Source organism: Mustela putorius, unplaced genomic scaffold (assembly GCF_011764305.1).
Source record: "Mustela putorius furo isolate JIRA1106 unplaced genomic scaffold, ASM1176430v1.1 tig00000228_pilon_pilon_pilon, whole genome shotgun sequence".
In the NCBI taxonomy this organism is placed as follows: Eukaryota; Metazoa; Chordata; class Mammalia; order Carnivora; family Mustelidae; genus Mustela; species Mustela putorius.
In genome coordinates, this window is record NW_025421322.1 from 22,224,446 (window position 1) to 22,240,980 (window position 16,535).

At 39.1% G+C, this 16,535-nt stretch overlaps 1 protein-coding gene across 2 annotated transcripts in view; it reads left to right on the forward strand.

Annotated features, from left to right (window-relative positions):
• The window catches only part of COL14A1 (collagen type XIV alpha 1 chain), a 218,535-nt gene that overhangs the window by 54,684 nt on the left and 147,316 nt on the right, over positions 1 to 16,535 (forward strand). For both annotated transcript variants that reach the window (XM_004743496.3, XM_004743494.3), the window contains exons 6-9: positions 8,409 to 8,564; positions 9,378 to 9,497; positions 11,196 to 11,360; positions 14,272 to 14,433. In XM_004743496.3, the coding sequence (XP_004743553.2) occupies positions 8,409 to 8,564; positions 9,378 to 9,497; positions 11,196 to 11,360; positions 14,272 to 14,433 (603 nt within the window). The remainder of the gene's footprint in view (positions 1 to 8,408; positions 8,565 to 9,377; positions 9,498 to 11,195; positions 11,361 to 14,271; positions 14,434 to 16,535) is intronic.

A 16,535-nucleotide genomic window follows, 5' to 3' on the forward strand; every position in this document is an offset into this window, starting at 1 on the left:
TAGATATCTATCTCAATATCTATCCATATCTATACCTATCTCTCTCTGTGTCTATGTGTATGTAGATACAGATATAAAGAGATTAATTATAAGGAATAGGCTCACATAATTTTGGAGGCTAAAAAGTCCCAAGGTCTGCAGTCAGCAATCTGGAGGCACAGGAGAGCTGATGGTGGAAGTTTTAGTCTGAAAACTGGCGGGCTCGAGGTCCAAGAACAGGCAATGTTTCAGATGGGGCCGCTGTTGCAGCTCATGGCAGTTAGGCAGGTGCAGGTCCCTTTTCCTCAGTCTTTTGCTCTGCTCGGGTTTTCAGTCAATTGGATGAGGAAAGGATTTAGTCTGTAGATGCAAATGCTAATGTCATCCTGAAACAGCCCCCACCAACACACCGAGAATGATGTTCAACCAAAAGTCCAGGCCCCCTGTGGACCAATCAAGTTGATACATAAAATTAACCATTCTATTATAAAGTAAGAAGTCCTGCAAAATAAATAAATAAATAAATACATACATACATACATACATACATACATACATACAGAATGGGGAGGGGGGTCGCATTATGTGAGGACATTTTCTGTGATGGTGGTGCATGGTCTGATGAAAAAGTCACGTTGGGGGCGCCTGGGTGGCCCAGTGGTTAAGCGTCTGCCTTCAACTCAGGTCATGATCTCAGGGTCATTAGATCGAGCCCCGAGTCGGGCTCTCTGCTCAGCAGGGAGCCTGCTTCTCCCTCTCCCACTTTTCCTGCTTGTGTTCCTTCTTGTCTGTCTCTCTCTGTCAAATAAATAAATAAAATCTTAAAGAAAAAAAAAAGAAAAGAAAAGAAAAAGTCACGTTGGACCAAACCTTTCGAAGACCCGGCATTCAGCCCTGACTATGGTGTAAACACTGATTCATTCATTCTCTTGTCTCTCTGAACCTCAATTTCTTTTTTTAAGAAATGAGGCAATAACGACACCCCGAACATTGAAAGAACCAGAATGTACCAATGTATTGAAAAACCCTATTTAGAACCATTGATAAAATAGTGTCAACTCCAAAAAATAATTGTCAGGGATGTAGCCGAAGCCAGTCTTGGAAGTGAGCTTTTCTTTTGGTTTGGAAATCTGCACTTAACCTCATGAGAGGCTTAAGTGAAAAATTGTTCTGTGACCACAGTTTTCCTTCAGATGTCTTGTGTAATTAATGGCCTAGCTAGGTATTTTGCTAGTGGCATAGAAAAAATGATTTGAAGCCACTAAATGAATCCAACCAGTTGTGGTGAAAATCATCGTGAGATTTTCTGAGGGCATACTGAGATAATGTGAGTAAATATAGTACATGCTTTCCTTTCTTCCAGCTTTGCCTCATGCATTTGAAAAATAGCAAGGAAGACCGGCAAGTCTGATACAATGTCTCCAATCCTTAAATATCTGTAATTCACTTTCCCTGTGTAGTAGTGAGCCACGGTGGGGGGAGAGACTATATTTAACTGCGCCGTCATGGTTTATTTTTCTAATGCTTTGCTGGAGGATAAATTATGTGAAAAGAGGAATTCCTTTTTAACAACACAGTTCAGTGTACTTCATTGATGTGCTTCGTGGCAAAAATTGGGCCAGACAAAGGAAATAAAAAAGATGCAAATTTCTCTTCTCTTACTGATTTCAGTCAAATCAGGGAGATAAAAATGGGAAAAAACAATCATAATAGTCTAGTGTTATGAATACAGCAAACCATGTCCAGAGGCAGTAGTTAGTCCCTAGGGACTAACTACTGCCTCTGGTCACATGGTGGATAATGAGTCCTATCTGAGGACTATTGGAAAAGCTGTATGCAGTCGTGAAGTCTGACCTGGGTTTTGAAGGATGCGTAGGAGTTTGCCTAACAGGAAAAGTCTGCTTTTGTTATGCTATTAGAATAAAAGGAATAATATGGTTTAAAAGGAAGACTTTTGATTTGGTAATTTCATGTCATTCTCACCAAAGTATCACTCCCTCCACCCATACACAATTACTCTTTATATCATTATGTTTATTTTTATAAAGCACTTTAAAAAATCTGAACTTACATGGTTTTGCTAGACCGTGTTTCCTCTTACTAAGAATTTAAGCAGCAGGGAGGCAAGAACTTTGCTGTGTTCCTGAGTGCCCAGAACAGTGCTTGGTATACAGAAAATATTAAATACAAATTTATAAATAAGTAAATGTTATCCAGAAAATTAGTCTCATAATATCAAATTAATAAATAAGTTTAGAGTAGACTGATTTATACTGATTGAGGAGGTTTGTTTTTGTTTTTGTTTGTTTTTTGGTGACCCACTGAAAAGCTTTTATTAAGAACCCTGGGGCAGGGGTGGTTAGGAAGGGTTCAGTTCTGCTGCTTGGTTCTGGAGGAACTGGCCTGGAGCAAAGCCTCTGTGGACAGGTAGGGGTACTTGAATTAACTTGTGTTTTCAACACAAAATTCTCTCAGGATGTCAATAGCACAGTAAAATTGGTATAAAATTGCTGTTAAAGAGATTCTTTTTGCATTGGCTATTTAAGTACTAAGTGTATTATATTGGGAAGGGGGAACGTTTTAGACAGACAATTAAATGCTTGCAAATAAAACATACTAGCTGTGGTGGTCACAGCAGGGGCCAGTTCTGTGGGGATGCCCCTTCACACTGGAGACTCTTTCCTCTGCTTTCTAAATTCGTATGATGTAGAGGGCCTTACAGACGTCTGTGGAGCCCACTGGCCTTGTGGGTGACTCGGTCAGTTAAGCCTCTGATTCTTGATCTCAGCTTGGGATGTGATCTCAGGTCCTGAGAGGGAGCTCCACACTCAGCAGGGGGTCGGCTTCAAATCCCCCTCCCTCTGCCTCTTCCCCAACATGTGCTGTCTCTCTTCAACATAAATAAATGAAATCAATCTCTCTCTCTTTTTAAGAAGTCTATACAGCCTTTTGGCTGAAAGCTTAGATTTTATTTTTTTAAGATTTTTATTTTTTTATTTTTGAGAGAGAGAGAACATGGAGTGGAAGGGCAGAAGGAGAGAGAGAGAGATTTTTTAAAAATATATTTTATTTATTTATTTTGGGGTGGGGGGAGTGAGAATGAGCTGGGGGATGGTCAGAGAGAGAGAGGGAGAAGCAGACTCCCTGCCGACCAGGGAACCTGAGGTTGGGCTCAATCCCAGGACCCTGAGATCATGACCTGAGCCAAAGGCAGATGCTTAACTGACTGAGACACCCAGGCGCCCAAAGGGAGGGAGGATCTCAAGCAGACTCCCCGCTGAGCACAGAGCCCAATGTGGGGCTCCATCTCCAGAGACCATGAGATCATGACCAGAGCTGAAATCAAGAGTCTGTCTTTTAATGGCTGAGCTACCTAGGCACCCCTAAAAGCTTAGATTTTAAAGATACGATGCTGGGGCTCAAACCCCAGCCTTGACATTTCTTCAGTGTATGACCTCTTAGGCAAATCACTCAATCTATGTACAGCATACTTTTTGGCTGGAAGTGGGACCAATAAAAATAGTACCTGTGTCCTAGAGCTCTTGTGGGATCTGAAACATACATGAGCATGGAGGGTTTAACACTGAATGCCATGATGGATATAACTTTCAGATAGGGCATCATTGGTTTCCGGGAGCTGCTCCTTCTGATGCCATCTGTGACCTCAGTGTTAGGCTAGTGACCTAACCCACAGGCTGGGTGCTTTCCTTTGCTTGCCATCAGCTGCTGAGCTTTTCCTTTTTTTTTTTTTTTTTTTCCCTTACACTCCCTGCATTTTCAGAATTGCATTTTAGATAAGTCCATAGTTAAGCAAAGAGCTGAATTAAAATACCATTCAAGAAATCATTTTCTCTGCTCCTTGGCTTTAACGTTAAATACAATACGGAGGGCTAGAAAGATTTATTTTCTTACCGTAATTAATTACAGAATACTGTTTTAACAATGAAAGGATATGTACATCCCATTTATTTATCTATTTATTTATTTGTATTTTACCACTATTTATTTATTTGTTTTTATTTTATCAATAAACTGTTTATCATTTGATTTTAAGAACTCACAGTCATATTTGACCGCTAGGCTGATTTGCAGCTTGATAACTAGCAAAACTGTGGAATTTCATGTTTTTTTGTGGGTGGTCTTTTATTTAAATTCAATTTGATTAACATATACTATATTATTAGTTTCAGAGGTAGAATTTAGTGATTCATCAGTGACGTATAACACCCAGTGCTCATTCCATCAAGTACCCACCTTCATGGCCATCACCCAGTTACCCCCATCCCTCCCCCACCTCCCCTCCAGCAACCCTCAGCTTGTTCCCTGTAGTTAACAGTCTCTTATGGTTTATCTCCTTCTCTGTTTTCATCTTGTTTAATTTTTCCTTTCCTTCCTCTGTGTTCATCTGTTCTGTTTCTTAAATTCCACGTATGAGTGAAATTATATGATGTTTGTTTTTCTCCACCTAACTTGTTTTTGCTTATCATAATACTCCCCAGTTCCATCCACACCATCTCAAATAGCAAGATTTCTTTTTTTTTTATGGCTGAGTAGTATTCCATTGTATACATAGACCACGTCTTCTTTGTCCATTCATCTGTGGTTGGACATCTGGGCTCTTCCCATAGCTTGGTTAATGTGGACATGTACTTATCCCTTTTAAATGCATTTAAAGGGCACCTGGGTGGCTCAGTGGGTTAAGCCGCTGCCTTCGGCTCGGGTCATGGTCTCAGGGTCCTGGGATCGAGTCCTGCATCGGGCTCTCTGCTCAGCAGGGAGCCTGCTTCCTCCTCTCTCTCGGCCTGCCTCTCTGCCTGCTTGTGATCTCTGTCTGTCAAATAAATAAATAAAATCTAAAAAAAAATGCATTTAAAAAATATAATTGGCTACAGAATTTTACATGACATTTATCTGGGCTCCCAGATGTATCTGGTTTTCTACCACTTGATTCTTTAACACATTTTAAGATTAAACATTAGGTTTCTTTGCTTTTTTGTTTTGTTGTTGTTGTTGTTGTTGTTGTTTTTCTGAGTGGTCCCTCTCTGCAGACACAGGGTAACTATTTTCTAGTAGAAGGAGGTATCACTTGTCATCAGTGCTGTATCTGGGCTCTCACTTTCAATAAGATTTGAATATACTCCAAAATTATTATTTTTTAGAAGATATTTTTTATTTATTTGAGAGAGAGACAGAGATAGCAACAGAGGACAGGAGCCGGGGAGGATAGGGAGAATCAGGCTCCCCACTGAGCAAAGAGTCCAATGTGGGACTCGATCTCAGGACCCTGAGATCATGACCTGAGCCAAAGGCAGACTCTTAACTGATTGAGCTACCCAGATACCCAGAAGACACTCAAAATTGATGAAAATTGAATATATATTTTAAAAGATTCACTAGAGCAGCTGGAGTCATGTTTGAGATGTGTGATTATTGAACTTGAACATGGCAACTTTAAAACTACCTCTTGTCCCAGGTGTTTGAACATTGGTCTGCCTTGGGCACAAACACACTTGGCAGGATATGCCCGGCACAAACCATACACACAGTTTGTTCCGCCTATGCTAAATCTTAGTGGGGCTGGACATGCTGCATTTGTGCCTGCTACAGTGGGCAATAGCCTTGAGCATCCCTGAGTTTGTATAGACCTTAGAGCTAATGATCAGAGTTTAGGGCATTTAAAAAAAAAAAAATGCTGTTTCCACAGTTCGCAAGTGTGTGTGCACTAATCTTGAAGAGAAATCAAGCTTTGAAATGCAAAACCAATGATATATTTTGACTTCCGAAATCCAACAATATCTTAAAAACTGCATCTTTCTGCTGATATAACAGATACTGGGCTTTAGTTAGAAGACAGGGCACACAGAGGCCTTAATTTCAAATGAAGTATGTGGGGAATGGTACCGTGTTTTAAGGTTTGTTGTTAAAGTTGTATGACGTAAACACTGAAATTATTTTTCTAGTCAATATTTTCTGCATTCCAAGTAGGATTATTTTTGATTAGTTATCTAATTTGTTATTTTTTAAATTTTTTAAAAATTTATTTGTTATTTATTTTCAGCATAACAGTATTCATTATTTTTTACCACACCCAGTGCTCCATGCAATCCGTGCCCTCTGTAATACCCACCAGCTGGTACCCCAACCTCCCACCCCCCCCCGTCATTTTTAATAGCATAATGATCACTCAAACCCCTCTGTTTCCCAGAAAAGCTAAGACTTTGCCCACAACCCACATATCACCAGAGGGTTTTACTGCCACGCCAATTCCTTGGTTCTTCTCACCCAAGACAACCATGGTCTTGGACTCTATCTTCATCACCCAACTCCCCCTTCTAGATCTATAATGCCCATATATATTTCTAAAAAAGGGAGTACTTTTATATTAATTATTTTACTTTTATAAAAAGATATCGTACTACTAATAATTTTCTGGGATTCCTATTTCCCCCCACCAAATATCGCTACCTACCAAAGAGTGGTGTGTTGCCAAGAGTCATCCCAATTGCTGCATTTTGGTGGAACTCATTTATTTTTGCTCTCACATAAAATATCAGTTTTCATAGTCCTCTTCAAAATAAGCATGGAGAAATGGTTCCTTTTCTAAGACCTTATCTACGATGCACTCAAACAATTTATTAAAAAGTGAAACAGTATCTCCCCAATAGTTTTGGAAAAGAAAGAAAAGAACTCTCCATTTGCAGTAAGTTTTCCCCCATAAACACTGAGAGAAATAGATTCTTAAAGTTTCAAAAGACTTCAATTTTCCCTGATTATTTCCAAAAACCAAATTAATTTTTATCCCGTGACTTCTTGCAATCATTCTGTTTTAGAATACGTCAGTGTAGTGGCTTTGTATTTTATTATTAAAGAAGGGAGATTTGGTGCCCAAAAATGTAATATGTAAACTTTGGATTCATTGAACAGTACTCTTTAGCTCCCATAATGAGTATCTGATTATTTCATTGGCAAGTACATTTTTTTTCCTTCTGGTAAAAGGATCTAAGTATTCCACGCATATTTATGTCTAAGGGAGGAAAAAAAAAAAAACACAAGATTTTTTTAGAGTAATGTGGCCTGGTAGGTTCAGGGGCATCTATTGAATTTCCTACTCCAACCATAGTAGGTTGATTATTTTTCCCCTGGGGGAAAAATTGATTCAATTTATTCATAAACACTTCCATGTTTTGGTCCCATTATAATAACAACATTGCATTTCAAATATTGTTTTATTATCATTTTAATGTTAGGAAACAAATGAGATAGGAATTAGTTGGTCAGTTTCAAGAAGTGGACATGGACCCAAAGAAACACACACAGTCTTCATGATCAGTAGTCCGAATATGAACACTGAGCAGAGTTCAGTAGCCCGTTTGGAAGCACAAACTAGAGTATAAACACTGTCACCAAAGGTACTAACAATACTGCAGAATTCTAAAGGTTCTGAAATACATTAAGAATATTTTAGTATCTTGGCTCTGGGTGACACCGAGTCAAGCCCAGACCTACCCTTCATCAGACAGCTTCTTCTTTTGTTGCCAAGATCACTCCAGCTAAGACTTTCTCTAAGGGTAAAGCTTAGGGTAGTACCACGCTGGCTTCTGGGCCTCTTTTTCTAGCACCTTATTCTACAGCCTAATTGGGCCATTTCAAGAATCAATTACTAAATGATTTTTAGGGACAAAGTCTTATTGTCATAGAGAGATACAGTATGCAAAAGAATTTGAATATGGGGAAACCCTTTCCTAATTTTCTTCTTCCACAAACCCTTCCTACTTTAGCCAAGGTCTGTGTACCTTTCTTTTCTTTAATTTTTACTCACTTTCAATTAGCCACCCTAGGGTACATCATTAGTTTGGAGATGGAGTTCAGTAGTTCATCAGTTGCATGTAACACCCAGTGCTCATCCCATCACGCTGGGTACCTTTCCTAGATTAAATGCATGGCTGTGACTTTTCCTTGGATTCAGGAAGCCCCTATTTCTGTTCTATCGCTTCCACCAGGGTAACTTATTAGAACAGGAGAGCTGCCTCTCTGCCTTCTGGCCATCGTCCCACCTCTGCTGACTCCCTCACACTGGTTGCTAAGACCTTTCCTGGAAAGAATCTACAGGCCAAAGCCCAGAGCTGGATGATTTTTCGCAGACACTACTCTCTAAAACACACAGAAGGCTTGAGTTGCCAGAACGGTGTGAACCTGCCAGTGTTTTGCTAACTATTTCCAGAACACTCCCTCTGCTGCCAGCTGTTACCACATTTTTTTTTTCCCTAGGAAGAATGAATTTAAGGGAAACATTGTAAAAACACCGTTGCTTTAATAGGGACTTTCTTGTATTATTAGCATGAAGTTATCAGAAAGATATAAAATAGAATCACTTTTTTTTTTTAAGTGCCAGCAGTGATACAGGTATTTTTCTGGGTTGTGTTTTGCAGAAGTGAAGTTTTTCTGTGAAACTCCAGCAATTGCTGATATTGTGATCCTGGTTGATGGTTCGTGGAGTATTGGCAGATTCAACTTCAGACTGGTTCGACTTTTCCTGGAAAACCTGGTGACAGCCTTCAACGTGGGCTCAGAGAAGACACGAATTGGTACATGTTCTGTTACTAGCCCAAGTCAGCTGTCAATGTAGATAAGCTTCATAAGAGATTTCAAAAAACTTTAGAGAGCAGCTTCTAGAATTACAGGGTTGGAGCTATGGTGATATTCCTAAGAGCACAAGTTTGGATCAATAAATATCTGTTCCTGCTAATTTACGCTGAATAATGCTGTCATTTGGCTAATTATTGAACACATTTTAATTTTCAAAAATGTCAAAATCTTCTCTGCCTCGTAATAATAATAACTTTTAAAGTTGCAACTGGTTTAAGGATTTTTTCAGGTAGAAGTTTTCTTTTTATTTAAAAGAAACAGTGGAATCCAGTGGAATTTTGAACTAAGAAAATTGGAAATTGGAAGTAGCTTTATAGTACAAATAATCTTTGCCAAGTTAGTGCTAGCTAAGATCAAAAAAAGTTATAAATCTATGGCTTTATCATATAGAGTCTCATAGTTTCACTTTTATATAGCCACTAATCAAAATCATTCCTTTGAGGATAAAAATGAACCAGTAAATCTAGATCTTTTATCTACAAATATAATCAGATTTGTTTTTTAAGTACTAAGTACCTAATTAGGTGCTCACTTCTAAATGGCTAGAAAATATGTACATTCCTCCTGCCCCAAGATATGTCCAAACTAATTCCTGAAATTGATGCCAAGAATTCTTTTTGAAAATATATAGTGAAGCAGAGAAAGAATTGTTATAAAGATCAAGCCCTTTATTATTCTGGTTTCACAAATAATTCACTAGATCTTTGAGTAATCCCTCATTTCTGGGTGGGCTGTCTCATCTTTTTTACCAGGTCTTGCACAGTATAGCGGCGACCCCAGAATAGAATGGCACTTGAATGCCTTTAGCACAAAAGATGAGGTCATCGAAGCGGTCCGAAATCTACCCTATAAAGGAGGAAATACACTAACAGGTATGTTTCATTCAGTTCGTGTTTTTAGCAACTTATCTTCCCCAAAGATTCATTTCATTTCTTCATTCTGCCACTTTGTAAGACTTGGCATAGTATTTTAAAACTCAACTAAAATCTGGAATTCCTAGGTGACTCTTTTCTGAAACTCAGCCTTAAGAATTAAGACCCAGACACGCCATTCCTTTTGCTACATGAATGTCCCCCAGAAGGGCTTGGCTAGGCCAGGAGGAGATGGAGCGAAGCTGAGGCTGAGAGTGTTTGGGGACTGTCTTAGCTGTGGCGGTCTTAGCTTCTGCCAGTTCATTTTCCTCTTTTTACCTGCTTTCTCCTCTAGCCACCCCCTCACTTATTTTTTTAACTAATTATTTAATTTTTTAAAAAGATTTTATTTATTTACTTTGGGGAGAGAGAGAGAGAGCATGCACGCAAGCTCGAGGGGAGGAAGGGGCAGAGAGAGAGGGAGAGGAGGGAATTTTTTTTTAAGATTTCATTTATTTATTTGACAGGGAGATCACAGGTAGGCAGAGAGGCAGGCAGAGAGAGAGAGGGAAGGAGGCTCCCTGCTGAGCAGAGAGCCTGATGCGGGGCTCGATCCCAGGACCCTGGGATCATGACATGAGCCAAAGACAGAGGCTTTAAGCCACTGAGCCACCCAGGTGCCCCAAGAGAAGGGATCTTAAACAGGCTTTTTATTTAGCATGGAGCCTGATGTGGGGCATGATCCTGCGACCCTGAGATCATGACCTGAGCCGAAATTAAGAGTTGGACAGTGAACCAATGAGCCACCCAGGTGCCCCTAGCCACCCCATCATTTAAATGAAAACAAATTTCTACTTCTTTATTTTCAAGGAAAGTATTTTCTTTGCCCTTATTCTGCAATCAGTAGTTATCATAAAAATATTTATGGATCCTTGGATCACCGTATTTTTGGTAAACAAAGACTGTAAGAATATTTAGATTACAATTTTTCCAGCCACAATGGGTTGTCATAGGATTTAACCTTAGTACCTGATCTTTTCTTCTGTAGGTATACAAGGCAGCTGCTCATTTTAAACAGTAACAACACTATCATTGATTTTTAACAAAACCATGGGAATCTTGATAATTGCTTTGCCAGTTTGAGGCATAATCTTTTTGTTAATACAACAAAAAAAAAACTTCATTAAACGCAAATCTTAGAACAATATTGCAGCCTTCTTTTTTTTTTTTTCCTGGATGAAAAGTGCCATGATCAAAAGGAAGGAATTTGGTGATCATTTTGAATCTGCTTCCACTATCCCTAAAAAAAGAGAGAGAATTTTTGGTTCTTTAGGCCATTGTAAACAAATTTTTGGTAATATTTGGGGTTGTTGCTTCTGTGTAGGTATTCCTGCTTCATCCTAAATTATTAAGGTTTACATTTTCTTGTACACAGATCTGTCAACATCATTTGGCCAGGAACTTAATGTTCCTTATAAATGCTCGTTTCTGAAATGATGGACTGTTCAGTTTTTCATATTATCTCTATTCTGATGGATTTTTGAGCTTTCATCAGATCTGTCAAGAAAAAGGTCATTTCAAAAACTAAAGATGAAAATTCATAACTAATAAACTTTTAGCTCAATAAGTCACTCATGTTGTGATTACATTTTTTAGAACTGGAAGACTTTTTATTAGAGGTGATTAGTTTGTGTTCATTTTTTTCTTATTTTCTCCCAGGTCTTGCTTTGAGCTACATTTTTGAAAATAGCTTTAAACCAGAAGCAGGATCAAGGACCGGAGTGTCCAAAATCGGCATTTTGATCACAGATGGAAAGTCCCAAGATGATATTATCCCACCATCTAGAAACCTCCGTGAATCTGGTGTTGAACTCTTTGCCATAGGTATGTGCTATTCATGGTCCTACTTCAGTTACGGGCACAGACACCCAACCAGTTAAAAGAATATGTAATGCTGAGTGCACTTCATTGAAATTCAGGGGACCTGGACAGTTTCTAGTCCTGACTCTAGTCGTAGCCAGTCCTTTGATCTGAGCCCAGCTTCATTACATGTAAGATGGAGGCGATGGTAACTTTCACGTACCTTACACCTACCTCTATGTTATACGTGCCCTATAGCATGAGGATCTCTGGGTGAGACCCCATTCATCAATTGTTGTGAAAAGCAGAAAGTAGCATGCAAAGGTTAGGTACATGTTTTTTATCTTTCAATTAGTGAGGACTTCTTCTCTTTTTTGGGTAAAGATTTATTTATTTATTTGGGCGGGGGGAGGAGCAGAGGGAGAGGGAGAGAATCTCAAGCAGACTCCTTGCTGAGCACAGAGCCCGACTCGGGGCTTGACCTCACAATCCTGAGATCGTGACCCCGAGATCATGACCTGAGTTGAAACCAAGAGTCCCAGATAGGATGCCTAACCCACTGAGCCACCCAGATACCCCAGGACTTTCTCTTTAATATTGCTTTTAGCAGTCCCTTCTCTAGTAGTATAGGGAGAAACCAGTTTATCGTTTTCAAGGAATTCAGGTCCTGGAGCTACTTAGAAAGCATAAAGTTCTAGATACGCAGTATTATTTCTTTGAGATGAACTCTTTATAAGGTATCCTTCTTGTGGAAAGGATACATGGGGCACACATTCAGCATAACTAACAGCAAAAACATTTAGATGATGCAACTTGGCTCTCGATGAAAATGTTTACAGTTTCTTTGGCAGTAAGATCTTTTACTGTAGAGACCAACTGAAACAAAACAGAACAAAACCAAACAGAAACCCCCAACTGGAAACAATTCGTCTGATCTGTTCCTAGATTTTCTCCTGGAAATGTGGTTTATAGAGGGTTCCATTCAAGAAGTTTGTGCTTCTATGGTCTACGCCCTGTGTTGTGGTGGGTGCTGGGACACGAAGATGAGGAAGGCAAAATCCTTAGAGAAGAAATTCCTTCCCAGTCATGATGACCTTTTCTTCTCTTTTCCAAGCTGTTTACTACACACTATTTAGTTTGGAAAGATGAGAAAGAGATAATAGACATTTCGGGCTACCTTCCCTAGAATATAGTTTTTGTTGTTGTCGTTGTTGTTAGGGGGCATTTTTTCTTAGAATATTCTTATATGAATACAAAATCATTGGTTTTACCTAAAAGCCATCAAAGGCATTATTGACATTAAGTTCATTGTCTCTTCTTGTACTTGGTGCTTTTTGTGCCTGTGGACACTGATCCCGCTGTACATGTTAGAAGCTTTTGTTGAAGTCCTTCAGGCAAGAAACATCAGAGAAATTGATCTAATTTTTATTTTTTATTTTACTATCCTTTTGTCCAATGGAGGAAATCTTTTTAGATGACTAATGGGATTAATTTATGTGTTTTGTTTCCATTCTGTGGTCCTGTTGATAATAAATGGATGAGTTTTTAAACAAAATTTGAAGTGAACCCACAGATGTAATTTGGACTTTTTCTCTGGAAATTACCTGGAAATCATTAGTATTTATTATTCTTATAACCCCCTAAAGCACATGGTTCAGAAACAACTCAGACTTTGTCACTTAATATGTTGGGGTTGGAAGATAAATCAAATGGTACAGGCAGGCATCTGAGAAGTCATTCATGTTGCCCTGGGTAATCTCCCTTCCCTGCCTCCACAGTACCTTTAAAAAAAAATACCCTTAGATGATTGTGATGACGGATTTATAAAGAAAGGCTCCTTGTTTCTGAAGCCTGGGGAAGAGAAATCTACCTCCACACCCATAAAACCCAACCTTGTGCCTTCCTTTTCTGTTTATAATTTCACTTACTCATTTTAATTTGCAATCTTCTGAGAGGTGACATGATGTACTAGTTAAGAGCCTATGACTTTGGATCTCAACTACCTGGTGGGAATCCCAGCTGTACACTTCCTGTGGGTTTCCTTGAGGAAGTTAATCTACCTCTCTGTGCAACACCTACTGATGATATAGTGGGGGAGATGGCAGTGCCAGACTCGTAGGGTTGGTTGTGGGGATTAAATGTTAAATGTCTCTCTCTCTCTATATATATATGGGGATTAAATGTTAAATGTCTCCATATATATATATATATATATATATATATATATATATATATATACACACACACATACATATACCATAGTTCCTGGGGTGTAGTGGGTTCACTCTGAGTGTTAGCATCCATGGCTAAGATAGATTGGGAACATTGCATGGGAGCTGAGAACTTTCTGTCTCACTCGGTTCCCTGCTGCCTTCCAAACACCCAGCATTGTGCTCCACTTACAGCAATGGAATTCCACAGAGATTGTGGGAGAAACAGAGCTTCCCTATTTTCATTTAGCCAAATTGTGTGTTACGAGTCAGCCCCTTGTACGTGAATATATTAAAGAATCTTTCCCAAGCTTCCTCTTAATGCTATAAAATAATACCATATATAGTAATAACAATACTTTTGTATTTATAATTTTTATTCTAAAAGTAGCTCTTAATTTAAGTAAGTTATTTTCTAGCAATTGAAACCCAAGGGGTTGATAGTTTAGAATGCTGGATTAATTACTATTGCTTCTGCCCTCTTCACGCAAGACAGAAGTTAGTTTCATTAATGCATCTTCCTGTTAAGATTCACTGAACGGAATTAGGATGCAATCACTTAAAAGTGATGGCTGAAGGTGGTTTTTAAGAAAACAACTAACAATGTGAAGTAGAAGATGCTTCAATTGCTGGGGGGTGATAATGGGCTCAGGGCAGGCTCACGGAGGTTGGTTTCTCAAAGGGGGCACGAGTGTCACCACCCTCCCTGTTGTCCTCAATGCAAGGGGTGAAAAACGCGGACGAGAACGAGCTGCGGGAGATCGCCTCTGAGCCGGACAGCACTCACGTGTACAATGTGGCCGAGTTTGACCTGATGCACACAGTCGTGGAGAGCCTGACGAGGACCGTCTGCTCCCGGGTGGAAGAACAGGACAGAGAAATCAAAGGTAAAGCAAGGAAACGAACACGGTCGTTCTGGGATGTGGGTATTACTCTGCCCAAGAGTCTGTCGTGGATTATGAAAATTCTGATCCTTTTTCGTGATGACTTTCTAAACAGAGCCCTTTGGCCCCCTAAGATGTGAATCATCAGCTTAGAAAGGGAATATACTAGCAGCCCCACCGAGGAAGGAATAGTGGAACCACCAGATCGTTGTCTCCGTGGTGTCAGATTTAGACCATCACGGGTGTTTGTTTTTAACTGCACTTTGGGATTTGAGGTAATTATACATTCATGTAAAGTTGTAAGGAGTAAGATAGAGAAAGATCATGTCTGCTTTACCAGTTCCCCTTAATGGTGACATATTGCAAAACTCCAGTACGATATCCCAGGCAGATGCGGGAACTGAGAGCTGAAGTACAGAATTCCATCATGGAAATCGTGCCTTTTGTCCTCTTATGGCCGCATTCACTTATTTCTCCCCACAGCCTCTCCCTCACCCCAGACAACCACTCATCAGTGCTCCCTCTCTACATAGTTTCTATTTTGAAAATATGATGTGGATGGAATTATGTGGTATATCATCTTTGAGGACTGACTTTTTAATTCAGGATGATTTCCTGGCAATTCATCCTACTTGTTACATGTATTAGTAGCTTTTTTCCTTTTTACTGCTGTACCATATTCCATGCTATGGACAAACCACAGTCCGCTTAGCCATGAACACATTGGGAGGATACAGGGAAACACTGTATCTTATGATTTCACTCATTAGTGGAATTTAGGAAACAAAACAGAGGACCCTAGGGGAATGGAGGGAAAAACAAAAATAAAATGAAATCAGAGACGGAGACAAAGCATGAGAGACGCTTAACTGTAGGAACACAACGAGGACTGCTGGAGGGGAGGTAGGTAGGGAAACGGGGTAACTGGGTGATGGGTATGAAGGAGAGCACATGATGGAATGGGCAGTGGGCATTACATGCAACTGACGAATCCCTAAATTCTTCCTCTGAAACTAATAATACAGTATATGTGAATTAATGGAATTAAAATAAAATAAAATTATTAAAAAAAGTAAGGAAGACATCTGAGTTTTCATTTTTGGCTGTTACAAAAAAATCTGTTATGAATGTTCATGTATAGGTTCTTGCAAGAAAGTAAGTTTTCATGTTACTGTGATAATGACCCTGGGATAATTACCCCAAACACAAGATTACTGTATCACATTGTAGCAGCATGCTTCACTTACTGTTACAAAACTGCCACACTGTTTTCCAGGGAGGCTGCAGCAGTCTGCCTTCCCACCAGCAACATATGTGTGTGATTCTGTTTCTGTGCATTGTCACCAGTATTTACCGTTGTTACTACATTTTCTTTTAGGCATTCTGATAGATATGTAGTGGTATCTCACTGTGGTTTGAATGTGCATTTCCTTGATGGCTAATGAAATTGGACATCTTTTGTGCATGCTTATTTCACATCTGTATTTGGTTTTGGGCTGTTCATATCTTTTGCCCATTTTCTAATTAGATGAATATGTGTGTTTGTTTAGTTTTTAACTGTTAAGTTTTGACAATTCTTCATTTATATGCTAGATACTAATTCTTTTTGATATGTGGGTTTTTTTTTTTTTTTACAATTTTCCCCAAACCTGTAGTGTGCCTGTTATCCTCTTAACAAGGTCTTTTGCAGAGCAAAAGTTTTAAATTTTGATTAGGTCCAATTTATTAATTTTGCATTTTGTAGGTATTAAGTCTCTTTGGCCATAAATGCTACAAATTTTCTTCTGTATTTTTATTCTAAAAACTGTATGTTTTACATTTAAGTCCATGTTCTTGGTTAAATTTTTGTAAAAGATTTTAAGTTCAGATCAAGGTTTTTGGGTTTTTTCGCCTATCAACATACAATTACTCCAGCACCACTTCCTGAAAATGCTCTGTTTTTGCCATTGGATGGCTTTGTATCTTTGTCAGGTATCAGTTGGGCAAATTTGTGTGGGTTTATGTCTGGATTCTCTATTCTGTTCTGTTGGTTCTATGAGTCTAACCCTCTTCCAATACCCTACAATCTTGATTTCTAGTAGCTATAGAAGTCTTGAGATTGGATG